The sequence below is a fragment of the Stegodyphus dumicola genome, chromosome 10 (genome assembly GCF_044657685.1).
Source record: "Stegodyphus dumicola isolate Sdum_Otavi_A_Nest chromosome 10, ASM4465768v1".
Classification (NCBI taxonomy): Eukaryota; Metazoa; Arthropoda; class Arachnida; order Araneae; family Eresidae; genus Stegodyphus; species Stegodyphus dumicola.
Genome location: NC_140777.1, coordinates 170,568,082 through 170,591,758, shown reverse-complemented (window position 1 = coordinate 170,591,758; position 23,677 = coordinate 170,568,082). Strand labels below are relative to the sequence as shown.

At 33.1% G+C, this 23,677-nt stretch overlaps 1 protein-coding gene across 2 annotated transcripts in view; it reads left to right on the top strand.

The window, feature by feature from the left end:
• Positions 1–23,677, top strand: part of LOC118191464 (acetylcholine receptor subunit alpha-like) — a 319,754-nt gene that overhangs the window by 211,001 nt on the left and 85,076 nt on the right. For both annotated transcript variants that reach the window (XM_085825870.1, XM_085825869.1), the window contains exon 2: positions 7,467–7,600. In XM_085825870.1, the coding sequence (XP_085681996.1) occupies positions 7,467–7,600 (134 nt within the window). The remainder of the gene's footprint in view (positions 1–7,466; positions 7,601–23,677) is intronic.

The window sequence follows — 23,677 nt, the reverse complement described above, 5'->3', positions numbered from 1 at the left end:
TGATCTTATATTTATTTCTTTCAGCCCTTAGTGAAATGAGGGGTGCAAGCAAGAAAAAACGTTCGTCTGTATTCGGAGATATATTTAAAATTTGGTTTCATACCCGGTCCATAAACGATCACCTTTTGTCCTTTTATGCCAATAATGCCTGACCAACAAATCAATGAAACTAGGTCGTCTTGAGGTGCAACAAGGCGAAACATGATGCTGATATTAATTCAGATTCGAATTATTTTCACACTTTAAGGAAATTTTTTGAAAATAGAGTAATATTAAAGTGTCTATTTACTGCTCATAATGCAACTGTTAATCGTGCTCTTGAGGCTATTTATCAAATTTCATTACTGATCGCTTAATCTGGGAAAAGCCGTACTATAGGGGAGAATTAAATCAAACCGTCAATATCAGCATTTAAAACTGTTCTAGAAAAAGATGACAAAGATGTTAAAGCTATGCCACTAAATAACAATACTGTTTGCAGAAGAAAGATTAAATGAGTGAGGATATTGAAATAGAACTTGATGAAAAGCTGAAGACAAGAAAACTTTCGGTGCAAATGGATGAACCAACTTTGAGAGACAGTGAGGCCGTACTTGTAACTTATGTAAGATATATTCATAAAGGGAATTTTGCCGAAGAAATGTTCTGTAAATCATTAGAAAGCACCACTACCTCCAAAGATATTTATAGTAAGCTAAAAAATTACTTAGATATAAAAAATATACCAATAAAAAATATAATACATTTTGTACTGCAGATGGTGCTCCTAATATGATGGTTGAAAAATAAAATAAAGCCCGGAATAAGAAAAAGGGTTGCTTAAAATTGATAAAAGATGAGAATCCAGAAATGCTTCTTGTGCATTGTGTTATTCACAGAGAAAACCTGGTATCTAAAAACAATTCGCCTGGTCAAAAGGAAGCACTAAATTCGGTTATAAAGTGTATCAATGCTATTAAAGCTAGGGCCAAATGTGAACGTCTTTTCGAGTTATTTTATGAAGAACAAAATGAAGACTATATGAGACTTGTATTTCACACTGAAGTAAGAAAGCTGTCGAAAGGGAACTGCTTAGAAAGATTTATGGAACTATTTGATACTCTTAGTTATTTTTTAAGCGACAAACCTGAAATGAAAAATCCATTCACGGATGATAACAAGGCAATTGTGAATTATTTAGCCGATAGCTTTCGAAAATTAAATATGTTAAATAAACAACTTCAAGGAGCAAATAAAACTTATGATGCAAAAGGAAGATATTTGGTTTCATTATCTCTGTTGAATTATGTCAGGCATATACTATTTAACTCAAAAATTTTGAAAAGTCTCATTGGCTCCAAAAATGTGACGTGACTACCGCTATACTTGTTATTGTCGATTATCTAAAAATTTTATCGGCTGATTTAAAAGATTTTGTAACTTAAAACAAATTGATTTTCCAACTTGGATGATGCAGCCAATGCTAGTGGATATGACTGATATTTCAAATATGCAGTAAAAAGAAGAACTCGCATAAATGCAAAATGAGGAGTCAATTAAAACGTTATTTAATATAAAAGGAGCGATGACATAGCTTTGTGAGGAAACCAGAGACTCAGAATCAGATATCCAAATGCAACAAAATTTGCAAGAGAACTATTGTTACCTTTTCCATCTTCATATTTTGCTGAATGCGGATTTAGTGCCATAAATGCTTAAAAAAAAAAAAAAAAGCGGTTGGATATACTGAAACCAGAAGACTTGAGACTCAAGTTATCTAAATTTGAACCTGACATAAAATTTCTTTGCAGCAAGTATCAAGCACAAGAAACTCGCTAAATTTAAATAATAAAAATTACTATTACTTAAAATAAAAAAACTTTGAGTTTTTTCTTGAATTTCAGTTCTCCATGTTTTGAAAGTTCACTTACTGTGTTTGCTCACAAAGTTTCGTAGTCATATCTTCCTAAAAGCTATCATTCAAGTTTCTTTCGTGAATATTTCAATTTTTAAATATTAAAAATTATGTATATGTTAGGGGGAGCGTAAAAATTTTATAGAGAATTAGATGGGGCATAGCACAAAAAAGGTTGGGAAACACTGTTCTAGAATGTTTTCCATCCGTCTATGACATATCGCCTATTTTGTTGCCAAATGGACGATTTGGCTCCAAATCTGGCAACCCTGCCTTCCTTTACATTTTCTGGCAACCCTAATCCTGCTTTGCGGGGAAGCTATCTTACTGCGGCTATATACTTTTAGCACCATATGGCATTAGCCCAAATGCTATCGAAAGGTATACGTGTCTCTCAAATTTTTTTAATAAAAAAGCCCTGTATGGGCGTAATATAAAATCTGAAAGCTTTCAGACTTTTTTAGTCTTTAATATCTTCCAACTACATATTCATTAAAAAATTTAAAATAAAATCATAAAGCGAAGTTTCATTGCAAAAAAAAAAAAAAAAAAAAAAAAAGTTAAACAATAACCTTTTCGCGACGGCGCACCTTTGTTTAAGACGCTCGTGCGGGACGGAAGGGAATCGAAGGCAGTCACCGTGCAAAACGTAGGTTTTGCATTGCTAAGCCTAATTTTATAAAAAAAAAAAAAATAAATAAATAAATCAGAGGAAAAACGTTTCGCTTCTAGCATCGTCATTTTTGGTATCATTTTAGATTATTACTTGAGTTCTTATATATGTTAAAATTAGCACTTAAGAACTTTTTTTTTCTTTATTTTGCATGAAAATAGACTTAAAAAATTGCTTATCTTGTAAAAGAATTTTCGGAAGCGCTATTCAAATTATTACAAAGTTTTAATTGATAAAATCTATCAATAAAGTTTAAAATTAATAAAAAGAACACAATAAAGACTATTTACGGTAAGAATTAACAAAATTTAAAATGAAAACGAGTGTGGTAAATCTCGAAGCACAGAGAAGTATCACTTTGTAACTGTTAGAAAAAGTATCACTTTTTAACTCTTTAGAAAATGAATCAGTATTCTCATTTGCGTTACTTAAATGGTTCACTAACCATACGAGGGTATTCTTCCTCTGATAAATAGCGCCTTCCCGCCATAATATACTGGAGGTGAGGCTTTCCTAAATAAAAAAAGAAGGAACAGAAATATATCTAAAGGCAATGCAAAACGTAAAAAAACTCTGCACAGTAACCCTAAAAGACCGTACATAGTAGAGGAAAAAATAGAATAAAAAAAGGAATTAGATATAAAATCAGATACGATAATGTTTTCATTAGCACGCAGCGATTTAAAGAGCTCACCTCTGTTTACACTTTCCCTCCTTCCCCACCCTCGCAAGAGCTGATGAGTAAAATACCAAAGTCAAGCAGAATATATCAAACTCAAGATCAGGAACCTAAAACTGTTTTCCTTTCATAGGATTTCACAGGTTTCATAGGATGCCATCTAGTGACCTTCAGAAAAGCATTCCAGTTTAAAATGCGTATACACATACAAGCATCACCCGTCCTCTGAGTGCAATCTCTAGTGATGCGTGGATGGGACGCCCGGCTGTAAGAGACGTTTTTAGGGAATGCGTATATGGAACGCTCTTCCTGAAAGGTTTAAAATAAAAAGTAAAAAGTCATTAAAATAAAAAGTAGACATCAGACTTTGTATCAGGTTGATAGAAGAGTAAACATTTTATTAACTTTTTAGGATTCTTGAATACAAAGAACGTCAATTTTATGATTTAACTACTAAGCGAAAGACATGTGTCAACTTTTTCACTTAAATCTTTTATGCCCATTATAATGAAAGCAAGTTAATAAAGTAATGTTGCTAAAACAGAAAAATAAATGCAAGTGTATAGTAAATAAATTATCTTTCAAACTACTTTAATTAAAAAGTTATTTCTACTATTAAAAAAGTTATGGTGTTACTAAAGACGACACTTGAAGAAATCTTCGAAATACTATCTGCGCGTTTACCTTAAGTCGAACTCGAGAGCTTCGAATTATTTGATCTATATACTGATGATTGCATAATAAGAGTCCGAGGGAAAAACACGAGATTTCTGGCTTCACCGACCTACATGACTGTAGAAGAATTAACAATCCTCAATTACTGATTTTAAAGTTGCTGACATATTTTAATCTATCATTTTAAACTGTGGCACTAGATGCAGAGTAATATGATTCAAGAATCTTTTCAAATTAGCCTTCCATTTGTTGAAGTCGAATTCAGAACGTTCATATTAAAGAATTTTCATATAGACAATTGCAATTGCAAGAGCAGGTGAGGGAAATGCTCTTATTATCTTATTGCCAGATTCGAAATTTAAATCATTTCTTTTGAAAGTTAACATTCGCTAAAATAAAATGCTGGCCATAGACCGAATTCATTCTGCTGAATTTAGTCCCGATAAGCTTTAAAATCCTAATGATATTAAGCCGCATTTCGAATTTCAGTTACATGTTAGGAAGCTTAAATGTATGTAAAGTAATTTGATTCAGCTATGAATAATGAACTAGCCAAAGTGTTCGTGACTGTGACAAAGTCAAATTGTGCAACAGGGCTCTTCCATTATGCATTTGTTAATACCTTCTGAAACTAGAGAAGTAGATGCTATCGTACGTCTCATCTCCAATAACAGGCACCAAAAATGGTGGAATATTTTTCTCTAAAGATTAGATTTTAAAGCAACATGCGTTTCTAAGCAATTTAGAATCCAAAATATAATCTAAACAATTGTCTCTAGGAACTCGATAAATATGTTCGTTTTAACGAGATAAACTTTATTAATGTTGGACCCAACCTCCAATCAACAAAACGCCAATAAATTTTGTGATATTCATTTCGGCCTTTCGGAGAAAGAGGTGAATTACAAGCCTGACAAATGACTTCCTAGCTTACCCAAGTTCCATTTGAAATGCTGAGATTGGATAGCTTACCTAATCTGTATTTGAAATGTGGACAAAAGGTCGTTATATGACATGGGCATAAATTGCGAGATGGGCATCGTGGACATTTACTATGTCAACTAGTAAATAACATTGCTTTGAATTTCCAACTGATCTTTAGAGAAGGTGACGTAAATACCAAGAAGCTGGGGTAAGATAATATTAACTCATATTTGAGAGTAATGATTGCCGAAGTATGAGTATGAGTAAATACGTAATCGTATTTTAACAAGGTAAATTGGAAAACTAATATGTAGATGCCAAAGGCCATTAAATGTCTCAACTAAAGAAGGAAGGTTTTGCCTTATTCAGAAAAATTTCATGAAATTATCCTTTCCCTCCCCCATTATTTAAAGCATTCATTATAAGCATATAAAGTATTTCTCTTCTTGACATGCCTTCGTGGTTCTTGACATGCACGCTGGGCGCGTATCCAGAGGTCCGCGGTTCGATTCCCGGCGAAGGCGTTGCTAATTTTTGATCTTGCTTGCTTCCAAAAAATACCTACAAGTCTCTACAAGCAGATTATTGAAATATTTATTCATTGCATATCGTTAGTGTGTCTTATCTATAAATCGCAAGCAGATTTTTAGCTTCAAAGCGATTGTAATATGCAACCGCCTTCGCCGGGAATCGAACCACGGACCTCTGGAATACCGGCCCAGCGTGCTACCGTTACACCACGAAGGCACGCTAGGGAAGTGGGAGAAATATCTTATATACTCCCCTTCTTATCCTTTTTCCTTGGGCTATAGGGGCCAAATTCGAACGTATTATTGCCATTTAGTCGCTTATTTTAAGAAAAACAAATCGACAGGGTCTTGCACTTCCTAATCCATTTTAAGGAGTAAGTTTTAAATCTCCATAGTTTGCTGAAATTTCTTGAGACACATTTAAAGTAGTGAAAGTGCGGGACATACGCCCCCTAGGGCGACTAAGGTTTTAAGGAACCTAGTCGCCAAATTTTGTGTGCGGAGAATCATCATCCACGACCCTTTTAGTTCGGGCGCCACTTGTAGAGTCATTAGGTTAATTGGAAGCAGAAAAGATGAAAAATATGCAACCGCCTTCGCCGGGAATCGAACCACGGACGTCTGGAATACCGGCCCAGCGTGCTACCGTTACACCACGAAGGCACGCTAGGGAAGTGGGAGAAATACCTTATATCCTTAGCAAGCAGGATTCGATAGTCAAACTGGATATTTAGCGTCTTACTGCTATGTCCAGTAAGAAGACAGTGAACGCAAGAGGAATGCAAAAGATAATTTAATTCAGAACTCAAAACAATTTAACATCTTGCGCTTACAAACCAGCCAGTATTTATTGTGTAACTCAAAAGATAAGGAATTCAAATTTAAAACTAAGTTAAATCTTAAGCTAGCCCAAAGGATACGCTGAAATGATTAACGCGCATGTTGGCTCAAACCTATACCGGTGTGAGAAACACCTAGGGCAAGAATTACGCAACGCCGAAGAGAAGCTGCTATCGTAGAGCTGCAACTAGTAACTTGGCTTTTAGTAGCCGGAACATGCTCTGATTACACAATCTAAAACTCTCTCTTTCTCTGCTGTCTCTTTCTACCTCATTTCAATAAGCGAGAAATACAAATTAACATTCTGGCAAGAAAACGGAAAGGGAGAATAACAGTGAAGATACTTAAAAATAAAATAACTCGTTAAATAAAAATAAATAAATCCTTGCAAATTAATGGGACAGAAGAGAAGAAACATTAGAGCAAACTTACAGAGAAGCAAAAGCCTCACTACTTCGTGATTGTATATCGTGAAGTTAAATGATCGAATTAAATTTTCTGAATCAATTCGCTTAAATTATCCAAATTGTCTAATATTAAGCAATATGCTAATATGCTTAATATTAGCATGGTATTAATTCATACCATTCTTAAAAACTTTATAAAATTTCAACAAAATTTTAATTAAATTTAATAGAAGGACCACCAAGACATTCCTTTTTTAAATATCCCTTAGATTAAAGAGAGAGTTCTAGTATGAAATCAATTCAGATATGAAAAGAAGCCCCCGAATCCATTAATTTGAATATATATAGGTATCAAGTGCTAGTCTGTTTGAATTAATTCAGTGGTGACAAAATGATTTTGTTAGAACTTTGTATGCTAGAGTATAAGGTACCCATTGACTCAATGCTAAATATTAGACTTTCCACTGCATTCTTACCTTTCCGGCATAGCTTCTCTTTAGATTTTTCATGCTGCAAAAGAAATACAACAATCTTACTTACAATTCTACTAAAATCACCTATCTAAGTATAAAATGCATAACAATAATTTAATAATGCATCTTTCTTCTGTTGTTTGTACTTTTTCTATTACTTTATATTTGTACCTTTCTAGCACATCCTTAAGTACTAAAAAAAATCATCATTATCTATCATTGCTTATTTTTTATCTTCAGTGGTATTATTCATGCCATACGGATTGAAAATTTCTTTAACTTTTATTTTAATCGCGAAATAAAAGTATCTTTATAACATTTTTTGCGCATATAATGTTTAATCGATATAATCTTTCTTCATTTCTTTTCAGAGGGGAACCCGGATGCCAAGCGGCTGTATGATGACCTCATCTCCAGGTACAACAAATTGGTGCGTCCGGTGATCAATGTTTCGGAGGCCCTGACGGTCTCCATCAAGCTCAAGCTGTCGCAGCTCATCGAAGTCGTAAGCCCTTGCTAATGTCCTTCTCTCATCCCAAACTATCTAGCGTCCACGCAGATAAGCGAAGACACTAAGGCGACTTTGAGGATTAAACTCTCACGTGATCTCACCCTCTTAAAACATATGCGCGATGAGCAAATGCTCTCGTTTATTTTCGTGAAGGTTCTCTTTAGGTGACTGCTCGTGGATATTAATGCGTTGTGTGATGGTGGGTTATTACCCTGGTGGAACTCATTTTCGTCAAGGGATGGAGCATAGAAAACGTGTCTTTCCATTCTAGTGCTAATGAAAATTAAAAGTACAAAAATGAAAAAGCACCTAATTTTCGGTTATTTTATGCTTATCATAAAATGCAGCATTTTCGATATGGAAACAAATAACCGAGAAAAGACTGGGAAATTTGCGAAAGTTATTAACAGATATTTGTTTTTGAAACTAATCAATCTGATTTATTTCCAACGAAATTTATTTTAAATCGGGGTTTAAAAGCTTCTTTATTGCATTATTTACAAAACAAAAATTTTTCTGAAACTAAATAAATGTTAAATGTATGATAGCGTATCTACATATTAATTTTGTATTCGATATTGCTTTTATTCTTCTATTTTAAATTATATATTTTTCATTTACATTTACATAAAATAGGTATTTCAGAATTAATGACTGATTTTTCAAGTTTTGATTTACAGTTAGTAATGTATTAAAAAGCTGAAATATGCATTAATACTTTCCTTTTATGCAACGTACTGGGTTTCTATTAGAACTGTTTGATCACGGCAAGTCACACTAGAGTAACCTGTCTAAAGAAAAGGATGATTTCGTGGATACATTTCGAAGGGAAGCTGGCTCATATTCCCATTACTTATGCAAATAAACATGAAATCTCCCATGCATCCAGCTCATTTGCCGGAGCTTGAACTGAACAATCTTACCGTTTGGCTACTGGTGAGCGTTAGGCATAGGTAAATAATTCATGTATTTTATGTTAAATTTCTTTATCAATAAACGAGACGTTTCGAATAGTTATATTTGCCATGCAAAACGCATATTTTATTTTGATGTTTATAAATGCTAAATAGAAAGTTTTATAATAAGACAAAGAAGTAATCATAACTGTGATTTATAAGAACAGTAATTCGGTGACTTTCACAACTTTTTCCTAGAACAAAAGTGCTCGCTGTGTATCCATGAAATAAAATGTTTCAGTACTTATAGATAAATTCAAAATCTTCACAAATTATGCTTGTGAGAGTGGATGAAATTGCACTTTATTACGCTTTTTATATCGTCTGCATCAAAATCTTTAAAAACAAAACCAAGAAAAGGAGTGAATTTACTAAAGGAATACGTAAAGTTTACTTAGTCATTTACGACAAAGAGCAGTCCAGTAGAAATTAATGAAACCGAGTGACGAAGCATGCTTTTCTGAACTAGGAATTGGCCACTAAAATGCTGGCAGCACAAAAACAGTTCAGGATTTGAAGAACTAGGACACTATATCATTTTCTGGTGACCAAACCCTCCAGTAGCTAATTGAGCAAGTTCGGTTCGGTTCGGTTCATACTCAAAATACTAGCAAATAGACTGGTGGGGTGGATGCTTTCGTAATTTTGTACATGTCTAAAGTGAATATGTCTCAGGTTTCTCTTAAAAAGGTCCTCCACGAAAGCATTCTTTGGTCGGATAGCTCTCTTGAATTTGAATTTGGGGTAACAGCAAAATGGTTCTACAGTCGTATTTCCAAACACAGTTATAACGGCCAGTCATCATAATTTAATAAGCATAAGAATAATATGTTAAAAATTTAGACCCGCTAGTAATAAACTGGATAGGAAGGTAGAATACTAATTATTCGAGCCAGGATTATAACTCGGTGAGCGGGTGGGATGGATAGGCATTTTATAATGAACCTTCTCCATATACATCTTAAATATTAGCTAATTTTCCTTAAAATGTCCTCCACGAAAGCGTCTTTTGTTTTAGGCAGAGGTAATTCTCAAGTAACATTGTATCAATTAAGTTGTAAGATTCTCACTAGTTAGTGTATTTCTCAGTTACTGTAGAAAGTGACGAATCTTAAGAACACGTTAGCAAATAATCGCTTAAGTTCGTGTAACAAGAAACAACAAGATGGAAGGGTAACTAACCCTTTATTATTGCAATAAGATTTAACAAAACTCTGTCTTGGAGTGTGCAATAAAAGCCGACACTTGGGCTTGAACTTAAGAGACTAGGAAATAAAGATTTAAATCCCGTTCCTAAGATTAACTAAAGAGATATAGCCGAAGCTATCAACATTCTAACCGAGTTGTCCCCTTAACTTTATTTGACTACGAAGCTTATCAAGGGCCTGAGTACGGCCGAGCGTAATAACAGCTTTGAGAGAGAGAGTGGCCAAGAGGCAGACGCGCGCAAATCAGAAACTCTGATTCTCTCTAACTCAGCAAGTAGACTTCGCGGTTTAAATACTGCTCCTCCTCATTAAGTATTCAGAGTGATTCCAAAAATATGTTCTGGCCGAAAGTAGTAAATTGAGGTTAAGAATTTGACAGGAAAGGAACTTTTACTTAAAATTTAACTGTTAATAAAATTAACATAATCCTTGCAAAGTAACTAACTAGCAGAAAAAGTTTTCCTAATTTTATACATTCATGTATAACAGAAAAAACAAATTCACCCCAAATTCTTTTTTTTTTTTTTTTTTTTTTTTTTTTTTTTCATCTTAAATACCCATTGTACAGTGCAATTTTTTATTACACATATCGCTTAGATAAGATGCCTGTATATGCATTTAAGTACTGTGGTTTTCGTTTTAATGATTTTAAGTAAACTTTAAAACACGCTTGAAATTTACGCTCAGTTAAATTCTTTCGATGAAGTTTTAAACAATTACAAAATAAAAAGAATATGTGTTTAGTGTATAGATATATGCATACAGGGTGCATCTGAACAAGTGGCAAAACCTTTAGGGGGTGACAGAAGGCAGTTATACGAGTACCCATCGGCATTTTCTGCCGTGGATTGCCGAGAGGATTGCTGGTTAAGCGAACCACGAAATTTCCAGGGCGATGGATTGGTCGAAGTGGTCCCATAACTTGGCTACCAAGATCACCGGAACCCTCTTCTTTGGACTTTTTCCTGTGGAGCAATACGAAAAACCTAATCTACGAGTGTCTCGTTGAAACCGATATGGATCTGAAACCGCCAGGATCGTTGTTGTTGCCGGTGATATTAGAGAAATGCCTGGTGTCTTCGCAATTGTACTTCAGTCCCTATCCTGCAGGTCTGAAGCCTGCATTACAGCTGGTGGAAAGTCTTTAGAGCAATTTCTATGAGCATGTTCTGTTAATAAAATGTTTTCTGAAGTATCTCCTCACATTCTTGTGTTAATCCTTTAAATGTGACAGTAGAAAATTATTCTTTAACTTCTCACCGCTATCAATCCGACCATACATTCTATGATGAATATTGCTCACGTAGCTGCCTTATATCACCCCCTAAAGTTTTTCCCACTTTTTCAGATTCTTTCTGTATATATATCATCTTAAAAGCTCATGGTATAAGGTTTAAAAATGTCTTCGAGCGATAAAATGAGAAATGCTTATTTATGTCTCAGAATTAGATGTCCTTTTATTAAGAAAGGAAATCGCCACAGAAGAGAAAATGATTAAAAAAATTGTACATAACTTACGATAATTCTTAACGCAAATTCTTTTGTGTGATTGTACAGTTTTATAAACATTGCACCAGCAGAAAAATTGTAAACCCGTTTTCAAAGACGATCAACATGTCACGGTAGACACGAACAGGGTCTATGCATGAGAATGACTTGTATGGAAAGATTTTATTTACTCGTATTCTATCGGAAAACTGGTAAACAGTGTAACGGTAATCAAAGTTTCACTAGCATGTGTTGCTTTTGGAAATAAATATCTGATGTGGATACCCCATGTCGTCTTTGTACGGCCTATTAAACTAGATACAATTTTAACCGCATTTCATTTAAACATATTTCCTCGAATTCTATCAAAGATATATTTATCGACCAATCAATTTAATTCTCACTTCCCGGCAAGGCAAAAAATTCCTAAAATCTCAATCTTTATTAAAAAGTGTAAAATATACAAAAAACCTAAAACACCAAATACAGTTAAAAACAACTAAAATAATTTTTATAATAAAAATTAGAGTTTTTACGCAAAATTAAGCAATTCATCAAACAGACAAAAAGACCAAATTTTCAGTGTATATATATATAATATTTTATATATATTTATTTAAGTTGTATTTTATATATATTTTATATATATATATATATATATATCATATATAAATAAACATATATATATATATATATATATAAATTCTATTTTCTATATAATATTTTATATATTATATATATATATATATATATTATATATAATATTTTATATATTATATATATATATATATTTTATATTTATTGTATATATTTATTTTATATAAATTATATATATATATTATATATATCTGTGTGTAATATATATTTATGTTTGGTGCCGTTAGTCTTGGATTGGATTTTTGGTTATTTTGGAATATATTTGTGGATTCGCAGGAAAGCATTAAGCTTTTATAGTTTCTAAACGTTTTGATTAAACCAAAAAAAAAAAAGGTTGGTAAAAACACAGATCTACTACTTTACCATTATTTATAGTCCTCAGATCATTAGGTCTACATGTTGCGTGTATTTAGTCGAATGTCGAAATATGTTTCGCCCTAGCTGGTGGGAGATTTCGCGTAACGTAGTACGTTTAGTTGCTAAGACTAGCATTACTCTTCTGTTTTAAGACACGGCTCTTTGGAGGCAATTAAACTTTAAACCCATATGTTATACTACAACTATCCAAACTTTTATATAATCATCGTATAGCATATGGTTGTCTAAAGTGCTGCCCAAAAGTCTTTAAAATGCGGCCCAAACCGCAAATAGTGAAAGTATTTAAATTTACACATTTTTAATGAAAATAATAAATGTTTGAATTTGATTCATATATAATCAATTCGTTCGCATTTATTTTAAAATAAAAATTTTAAAAAAATATCTTTGTATGTCATGATGTATTAATTGCAAAGTGACATTCAATTGAAAGAAAAATTTGGAAATGTTTCTTTACTGGAGTTTTATAAAGATTACCTACCCCGCGATAAATATCCTAAATTTCACAATCATGCTTTATTAATGTCTTCAGCTTTTTGCAGTACCTATATTTGTGAACAATTATATTCAAGAATGAAGCACGCAAAAAACAAAAATAGGGCAAAGATCACTGACAAACATCTTGAAAATGCATAAAGAATTGCAACTTCGTTTATTGAACCCGATATCGATTTACTTGTTCAACAAAAGCAAATTCATCCATCTCATTAATTTGAATTTTTTTTCATCTTTACGAAATCCAAACTAAATGAAACGAAACTTTTATAAATTAATAATAAATATGTACCTATACATATCTAATTCAAATTAAAAAATTAATAATAAAAAAGAATTGATTTTAATTAAACAACAAAGAGCTAATTTTTATTTCAATTTGTTAAAAAATATTGTATGTGTGGCCCCGCAATTTTTTTTTTCTTTGCAACGCGGCCCCGCAATTTTTTTTTCCTTTGCAATGCGGCCCTCATTCGGTTACAGTTTAGACACCCATGGTATAAAACCAAAGCATTTCATCTTTAAATTACGCTAAATAAACTTACTTTGCATAGAATTATTCTAAAACGTTAGACAACATTTACATCCATGATTCTAAACGACAAGGAACTATTGCTGCATAAAATGTCGTCGAAGATTGATGAGGTATAGAAAACAAAATTAGATATTTTAGATGGCACAGATAGTAAAAGTTACAAACTAAAAGCATTTTACAGTTTTTTACACCTAATTCAGAAAATTAATGAATATTTAAAAAAATTTAGAGTATTCATTATTTTTATTAACCATTTATTTTATGTTAATTAGCTTTTTCTGTCTTTTTTCCTTTCCATTTCCCTGCAAAATGCTAATAAGTTCGCACGTACTGAACTTCTACGCCCGCAACGCTATTTAAATAATTTCAAAACTTCCTTTCAGAAAGCACACGAATGTCTTACTGTAACACTGGAAAGCTTATGTAAGCAAAAATGGAACAAACTGACTGACAGATAAGTCTGAGACGTCACATGCTTTCACAATCATGCTTTTTGCAATTAATGAACAAATTTCTCTAATATCCATGTTCAATTACTATAGGCATGAGTTCCTTATGTGTGCCCACACGTTACTGCCTCAGAGTGCTGAAATGTAGCAAAAGTATATTCTTTTGAAAACTATATTTAATATCTAACTGATTCTGGATTATATTTTCGCACCAATGAAATTTAACAATGAGTTAAGTTGCTGTGGTTCTCTGAATCGCGTGACGCACTTAGATCGTGATATTATTCTTTTAAATTCAGTAACAAACTGTCTTCGTGTAATAATCATGTCTTAATTTGTTATATAACGTAATCCCCCTCATCATCCATATATCACATATTTGTGTGTCTAGCGAATGTAAATGAGGATCTTAATTCGGTATAACGCATTCTTAATATTCTTTATCGGATGCATTTGTTCTCCCGACAATGCTATCTGAAATGTGAACGTAAGACTTGTTTCAATATGCTCGATATAGGCAATTTTAAATTCATGGGATATCACCTGCAACAGACGGAAATGGTATTTCTCATTAAAGAGTGTCAGTTATGTCTAGTACCGAATGAATGAGTTCAGACTGAAACTGTCGGCGACTAATATCCGAAACTCATATTTGGGATTTATCACGCAACACCCATGGTTGAGTTATCAGAAGCAATATCTGTATCTAAATAGGATTAATATTACCTCTCGATATTTATTTAAGAATCAAATTTTGAATGTATTCTCTTGCATTTATTGCAAAGTAAGACAATATTGCGAATTATTACATCGAATGCCAGTCGAACAAAAAAATCTGAAATGTTTCAGATTTTAATGTTCGCCCAAAAGGGCTTGTTAAAGTTCTTTTACGTTCTCGCTGAGCTCGTAGTTTACTTAGTCTACTCTCTCACACACTGCTGCTCGCTCATTTATTTTGAATCTTTAGCTTCATTATTAAGCAGTATTTCCTTCGCACTTATGCCATATACATTTCAACATAAAAATCATAAAATTTTTATTTAATTTAACAAAATTCAGAATTCCTGATACAGCCTTAATTGTTGCCATACGTTTTAATACATTTTTCACTCTTTTCTCAGTTTATTACATCACTTTTCATTTTTTTAAATAAAATTGTAGAGTCATTAAGGTTTATTTGATGCTGGAGACGTGAAAAATTAACAATGCCCTCTCCGGGACTCAAACCTGGACCTCTCGAATACGTGCCGAGTGTACTACCGTTATACCACGAAGGCACGCAGAGAGGAGGGAGAAAATACCTTATAAGATAGCTAGCAAAAATATTTTTTGTCCTTTTTATTATTAACGTTTAATGTGTTAACTTTATTCATTAAAAGTCACGATTTCCGCGCTTACGCCACAGAAAATTCGATTCAACAGCAAAATCTCCAGATATTTAAAAACAGCCTTACTTTATAATTTTTTAGTATCGCATGCTGGAGGTAAAAAGGTTTTATTCCGTACGGTGTTGCCACTGCTCGCTTTCAAATCGTGGGGTTTGTGAATCAAAAACCCGTTAAAGTTTTACAAAATCTTAAATAGGTAACAAAACGAATTTGAAATTAAAACTTTTGGGTATACGTTCGCGTAAACGACGACATTATTCAAAACTGAATGGCTCTGTGTACCGCCGTTTTTTCACATTGCGAAATACGTTCATAAATTTCTGAAGCTTCTTCATTATTTAGTTTCTTTAAAAATAATATAGGGCGGTGACATTTGGATGCAACAATTTGAAAAGTGATACACCGTTTATAGTGATTCAACGTGAAATCGCCTTTTCCAGATTTTCCTTTTTGGGCTAAAAAGAACGTCACTTCCTTTTTATATTTCCTTTCTTCCGCTAATTATCATTACAATTGGCTTCAAAATTTTCTTTTCTTCAGTAAAATTCAAATCGATTTATGATTAATAATTATGCACAAATTTTATGTATTTCTAGAAGTACCGTAACAGCATGTATGTTACCGTATTAATTCCAAAAAATAATCGCTCGAATAAGGAATCTTCTGGAAGAAAAATGGTCTGCGTAAAACTTTGAACAGGTAAAGCTGTAAGATCAATTATGAAGACATCTTCATCCACAGAAATGGATGATACGGGATACCGTCAATTGAATACCAACGGAACTGCTGGCAGAAAAATGAGTCTATTAAGGAAGTACCTTAACTTTTACAGAAAGTTTCCTATTGCAGTTCTCTTTTCATGGTTTTTCTATGACAGCATTTCTTCTTTTCATCCCTTCACAGATCAATAAAACTCTTGATAAAATAAATGCTACCGCTTAAGTCTTAACGCTTTTTTTACTGCTTTTAATAGTTATTTGATTGTATATGACATAGAAATCAAGGTTTATAATTAATTTCATTTCACCGATGACGGGGATTATTCGTAATGGTAAAACTGATAAAGTATTAAAAGCTGTTTTAAAAACGAGAAAATTTTGTTCGGTGTCATTCATAATATGAAAAATAATTTGTGAATGTCTCCCTGTCTCTAACCTAACAATCAGCGATTTCCAGGGTGTTATTTATATATTTCATGTAAAAAAAAGTGAATATAGAACTAGAGCACTTGGTTACCAATATAATATATTACACAATGCTATATAAGCTAGCAGTACTCTAAAGAAATCGTGAATCCCGATTATTCATGTGCGGGTAATCCATACACCGTTCGTTCAAAAATTTACGGGACATGTGCATGAAGAAAAAGCGAAATAAATCTGATGTGTACACCACATGACTTCCTTGTACGGAATATTAAATTATACGCATTTTTTCTTGCATTTCATATAAACTTATTGTATTGAATTAAATCTACTTCGCCGACAGCGCATAAACCACAATAGAATAAATGCATTTTTTAAAATTCACTCTAGTATTTGTTTACCATAGCGATACTCTAGCGCTAGATTCACTTAAAAGTATTATATTTCGTTCATATTATAACTCATAATGCACAAAATGTTTATCATTTTAAGATTGGAATTATCTAATCGTTGTCACATGCTCTATTCAAATACAATAATAAAACTAGAATGATCTATAAAAGAAATTAAGCAAACAAAACAAAAAAGAAACAGTTTTTCACAGACCGATTGAGTATTTCTCATTCAATTAATTCAGTTCTCACTTCGCGACAAGGCAAAAATATATAAAAACTCAAAATACCTGTATTAAAAATTACGAAGTAAATCTTAAACGTTTATTTCCTCGAAAAAATTCCAGAAAGGATTAAGCATGATTTAATTTCGCAATAATAAATGAAGGCGTTATCTTTGTTGTTGCGAAGCTAAGTTTCTCTAGATTGGAAACAAATCCACTATTTTGCTGTTTCAAATGTAAACAAGCAATGGCCGCTATCAAAAACATTATTAGGCTTAGTGGCACTTAAACAACTTTAAAATTGTTGATAATTCTAAAAATATTGCATATAGATTTACTAAAGGCATAAAATCCTTAACAGGAAGATAAGAACAACATATTTCAATCATTTTTAAAGCAAAAAATGTACAATTTACAAACATATAAGAGTAAAGAAACTGAGATCACTGATCCGGGTTAGCAGAGTGGATATATATATAAATATATTTATATACGTTTGGTGCGGCCGATTGCAACCAAAATACGAGGTGCACATCTACATGTTAGAGAAGTCCTATATACAAAATTTCAACGTTCTGAGACTACTCGTTTTTGAGTTATGCGAGATACGTACGTTCGTACAGACGCCACGAAAAATTCTCTTCAGAACTCATTTTAAAGCAGTTTTATAATTTTTGGAGGAAAAGAGTCTTTTATTCTGTCCTTACGTACAGATATCACGCAAAAACATCGTTAAATTTCATTCGATAGCGGTGAAAATGGATATTTTCGTTGAAATATGCTACCTGAAAATTTTCGCGATTACAATACTTCCTTTTTACTTCGTACAAGGAAGTAAAAAAGTCGAAATGGGATTTTCCGTACTCTTATATAAAAGGCTGTATTGCTTTTCAAACTGTTGCCACCGTCCTGTAAACCGTCCATGATTACGCTATTAACCAGGATGAAAGGCAAGAACTTCCACAGCTAATATACAGGGATGATCTGTCTGCAGTCGTGTAAGTAACACTTCTTAGCATCGATACATCACCATTGACAGCGTCTTATACAACACATGTTTAGAGACCTATGTATTTCAATGATGCCAGGTTCATTCTGTAAGTTTCCATCCTATATATCAAATTCGTTTCTGTGGATAGATTTAAGATGGTGCGTAAGCACAAGAGATTTTGTTGCGTGTTACTTTGCTACGGTACCTAAGAATTAACTTCAGGGAGATATGTATTTTCAGAATTAATTCAGTATAAATTTTAATAATTAAGTATAAATTTAATGTATTTTCAGAATTAATTTAGTATAAATTTTTCAGAATTAATTCAGTATAAATTTTGAAATAGCTTGCACGGAGGAATGGTGGAGCGGTGAATGTACTAGTGTATTACTCACTTTCAGGGATGAATAAATCTTAACTGAATATTGCGATTTTTAGTTCTACTTAATTTAATTTATATTTTTTTATTACACTTCAAACCAAAAAATTAATGTAATTAATCTTGCACTAACTTTTGCTTTAATAATGCATAATTTAAATGTGCATAGATTTTGTTCCTTAAGAATTAATTTTCTAAGAGTTATATCTGTAGTATTCTTGCAGCTCTAGGAAAATAAATTAAATATAAACCTACACGGCAGTACCATAAATACATTCACAGAAACATGAAAATTATTAGAACGTATAATCTTCTTTACAAAAATGAACTGCATATTATTGTGAAATTCACTTGAATGCAGGATAACTCAAATTAAAATACTTTTTACCATAAACCACAATTTTCTTATCCGATTAAAGCGATCAAGCCAGCGAATCCTTTAGTTTCCTTTTTCACAAGTGGCACACAGCTTAAATTAAATTTTATCGCCTTAAAGCATACACTAAGTTGTTCTTAAAAACTATCAGTTTCTCTAAAGAGTTTTTATTAGATTAGATGCATATAAGCATGTGTCAAAGTGTTTTCAACCATTCTGATCAGAAACTTCCTCTTGCGAAAAATATTTTCTTAGTTTTTACTTATTTTATTTGTCTGTCTAAGAGGAGAAGGAATTTTAAGTTTTTATTTCCATAGAAAAACACCGTGTTTAATCTTTTTTTATGTCTGAAGAAAAGCGTTTTGCCTTTCTATTCTTTCCTGAGTCGAGAAGAAAAGTTTAATATTCAATTACAGCAAGTTTCAGCTTGAAGTACTTAACTTGGTAGAAATGTTTGACTTCAACCTGAATTTCCATCCTCATTTGATAAATTTCTTCATATTTCTAACTTACTTTTGGTAATGCAAACACAATCAGATTAGATACCATGTACCTTCCACTTCTTTAACACGCATTTAATATTTGGTTTCAAGTATGATGTTAAAAGAAAACGGATAGTTTTTCTTAGTCTTAAATGAAATATTTAGATGGTTTCCCTTTTCTCAATTTTTAACCAGTGTATAAAGGAAAAAACATGATTAATGACTGCTAGCCAGAATAACTGGAACATTAGTGAGCTTTTTTTGATTTTCAACATCACCTTACTAAGCGATAAACTTTCAGATTAGAAGTAGTCTTACCGTTTGGTTTAGATTTAGGTTTAGTCAATTTTGGCAAAGCATTCTAGAATGACTGCCTCTTACGCGTTTGTATTAAAATATCTGGAACGAATACTTTGTCTAAAAGTATATTCTCAAAAAATACAACAACTGAAACCATTTCAAAGTTATATTTATATTTTATACAAGTATACTCTTAAATAGTACCCCCTGCGAAAAGTATTCTTCCATATGTACTCTTTTTAATTAAAGTATGCTTAGAAATTTATGAATGTAGAGAGATAAAATTCTGATTCTATTTTATATGAATATAATCATTTAGTTGAATTTCTTCTTAAATTTCAAAATATGCTCAATCGTGGTATCTTTTTTTTCCCTAAACAGAAATGCTTTTTTTCGCCTCGTCTTCATTTAAAATATAAAATGAGAAATAGTGATGTTTTCTGTAATTTTGAAAAACAAGAATATTAGTGGAATAATTAGTTAAAGTCATAATCAATCTTCGGAATTTATTTGAAATACAGTGGAACCTCGGATCACGAACGCCTTCGGTTCACACTTCGGTTCACGAATAGATTATCTGAATAAAGGACAACCTTGGATGACGAAGGGTGTCTCGAGTAACGCCTAAGCCTTTAAGAAATGATTTTCAGAAGCGTTTTGAAGTAATTTGTGCTACATAGCTATGATCATATAATATCATTTTTGTAGTAAAATTTCATTTTTCTCTCCACCTACGCAACAACTGACGAATCTTTCTTAAGGACCACGCATAAAATGACGTTTAAAGCAGTACTATCAAAAGATATGTGACAGACTGGACAGGACTAAAAATAATGAATACTGAAGAAATTTCTGTAGGAATTATTAGCACAACTTGACAACTGCATCTAATGTTTTCAGGGTCCAGTCTAACAGCACTGAAAGGATTTGCGTTTTAAAACATCTAAAAGGTATAAAAATAAAAAAGGTTCCTGTATCAGTTATGTGCCATATGTCATCAGAAAAATCTTTGATACATTACAAAAAAAAATTAAAACATAGAGACAGAGTCCACAAAAATTATTAATTAGATCAAGATTTAAGTGCATTTTTATTTAAATCAATCAAATTAAAAAGCAAAACAAAATTTTATTAAAAACCTTCATTTATTGCTTTTAAATCGCTTAGTTTGTTAACAAATAATAGGCCGATTAAATTTGTAAGCTAAATATGTTGTTACGTTTTGACAAATGGCAACATACTGTTGCATACAAGATAAAAGTATTTCATTGCAGGCAGTGGAACCACATTGGTTTTAAATCGCTGAGTTTGTTAATTAAAAATTTATTGAATTCGCACAAAATAAGAATTAAATAAATGCTGTATAGAACAATTTAGTTGTCATTTTAAATTTAAATCTGAAAGGTTTCGGATTTTAACTGAAGTCCAAAGGGGCGTTTTTCTAACGTTTTGTGTGTTACTTTTATTTATTAAATAGGCTGATCTTTGGAATATGGTAACAGGTAGTTTGGCGACATTTTGGTAAGGCGATAAAGGTTACTAGCTAGGACTTTAGCGGTGTACATGGATAAAGTTAAGAGTGTGCGCAATGCCATTTTGTGCAATTCTGGGATGTTTTTTTAAGTGAAAATGGGTCGACGTGTACATGGATGATACCGTGTATGTGCAATTCTTAAAAACGCGGCAAGTGGGCGATTCTTCACATTCTCCCAATTTCGCACCTAATCTTCGTCACGATTAGGCACTTTTGTTCCATAAAAGTTCTAGCATAGGCGTAATTCGGCTAGCAGATTGTTGAGAATAAATGTTGAGTTAAAAAAAAAAATTCTTTACTTCGTGAAAACAAACTGGCGTCCAAACAAAAACTAGCGAGTTGCTGTAACAGGGTTGGTCGCCAAATTTTCGCCAAAAAATCGCCAAGTTACCATAATCTAAAGATTAACCATTAAATATCATGTTCTTATGCACTTAAAACCATAAAATTCAGTTCAATAGCAATGTCGCAAAATAATTTTAAAATGAACATATCTTTAGAATTTCCGATACACACTTCCGCGCGCTGGAGATAAAAAGATTTTCTTCCCCCGTAGAGTGTTGCTATTGCTCGCTTTTAAGTCGTTGAGTTTGTTACTCAAAAATTCATTAAAGTTTTATAAAATATGAAATCGATAATAAAACAAATTCGAAGTTTCAAATTGGGTCTTCCACATGTCCATATTCGTAGGAGGATTACGTCATTCAAAATCCGATGGCTCTATGTATGTTTTATCACAATGCGAGAAATAGACATACATTTATGCCAATTTTTCATTATTTAATTTCTTCAAATATAATGTAGGACTCTAACATTTGGTGGCAACAGTTTGAAAAGTGAAACGGACATTTATAGTGATTCAACGCAAAATGGCAAAACGAAAACATTAGTAAAAGCCCCTTTGGACTAAAAATTAATTCATTAAATTAAATTATGATTATGAACTATTCCGTACAGTTCTTAGTATAACCGTATAAATATAAATATAAATGAATTTAACCTTAAAATATTCGAACAATCCATCAGCGGAACGTAGAAATAAATACCGTATTTAATAAGTTTAACATTCATTTATTTTCTTATTTGAGCAGTAAAAAAAGGAATATTATAATTTAAGATATCCAGGTTAACTTATCAGTTAAACAAAATCATTTTAATGAAAAGAGCAAGCATAAATTTTTGCATATGTAAAACAATATATGTAAAGTCACATACCTTCAGGTGGTATTAGATTTATGAGCTCAAGCAGTTGCTAACGAGTTGATAGTTCAGATAGTTCATGGCGAAAGGAAAGATTAGAGCACAGATTATGGCACTGATTACAGGTTACGCAAATCCTGTGACGCTTCTTCCCAGGTTTTGAACGTCCAAGATGATTTCTTTCAGTGTTGACAAGAGCCAGAGCCTTTAACACCATTTAGGTGACAGCAGGACTATGCTCAGTTCCGCCTCCAGTTTTGAAGGAGAGTAACCCGGGGAGGCTACGGGTCAGAAGGTCTCTTCCCCTACCATCAACCTCTCGACACGGTCCCATCGGTACGGCAGTCAGCTTCGCGAATCACACTATCCTTGGGCGTCACAATCACTATTAATGACAGATACAGAATGGCTTCGCTTTTTGTAAACACGTTTGGGACAATTAATTTTAAATTTTGCTGATAGTTTTAAGTAAAACCTAATCCTGTGTTTCCTTGATTCTACATGATACTGGCTCCCACCAGAAATTGCGCATACTAAATGGTAAGTGGTATAGTTTAAAAGTAGACTGTTATTCCTAAATGTGAGCCCTTCCATATACGATGTTACAGACTTGTCTGCGAACGTTGTCTACTGTGAAAGAAATACCGAAAGCTATACTGAATGTCTTGGCTGTACTCAGTAAGTTGTTTAAGAAGTTAGCTGAATCCATTCCACCACCAGCTATTTCTAGGTTTGAGCTTAAGCTATGGTTGCAAAAATTCGGAATTTTAGCATTAAGACAAGTAGATTGTACACTCCTCAAAAGTGAAATTGCAACACCAAGAAAGAATGCACGTAGCGTCATGCAAATTGCAGGAGCGAGAGTTGTGAGGTCGATATGTAAATGATAAATGTTGCGCACGCATTGGATCACGTAGTACGCATATGCGGGCTATAAACGTCAGCCACTTTCTCTACTCATAAACAGTATCTGAGGGTTTACGGAGCATTGGAGACTTTAGAAGAAACTTTAGAAAAATATCTCTGAGACGTCGGCGAGCTCAATCGGCTCGATACCATCAGTTAACGACCGAGGAACGTGACCGTATTATCGAACTCGATGAGCTTGGTTTGTCGCTGCGCGCAGTAGCCACTCGTGTTGGGCATAATGCAACATCTAACGTTGTGTCACACAATGGATTCAGGAGGGTGTGCGTGCGCGTCGAAGAGAAAGTGGTGCTCACAGGGGCATGTCAGGGCACATAGACCGGCGTATTCATCGGTCAACTATTGGAGACCCTTTCTCCATGTCACGTGACATCCGAAGCCGGTTGCTTCAGGAGCAGATGGATCTGTGTCCACCCAAACTATTCGCAACAGATTGCATGAAGCACACTTACGTTCACGGTTACCAGCCACAAAAGTACCATTGACTGCTGAACACAAGACTAGACGCCTGGTGTGGTATCAGCATCATCGTGCGTGGACCATCGAATGGCATTGGGTTTTGTTCAC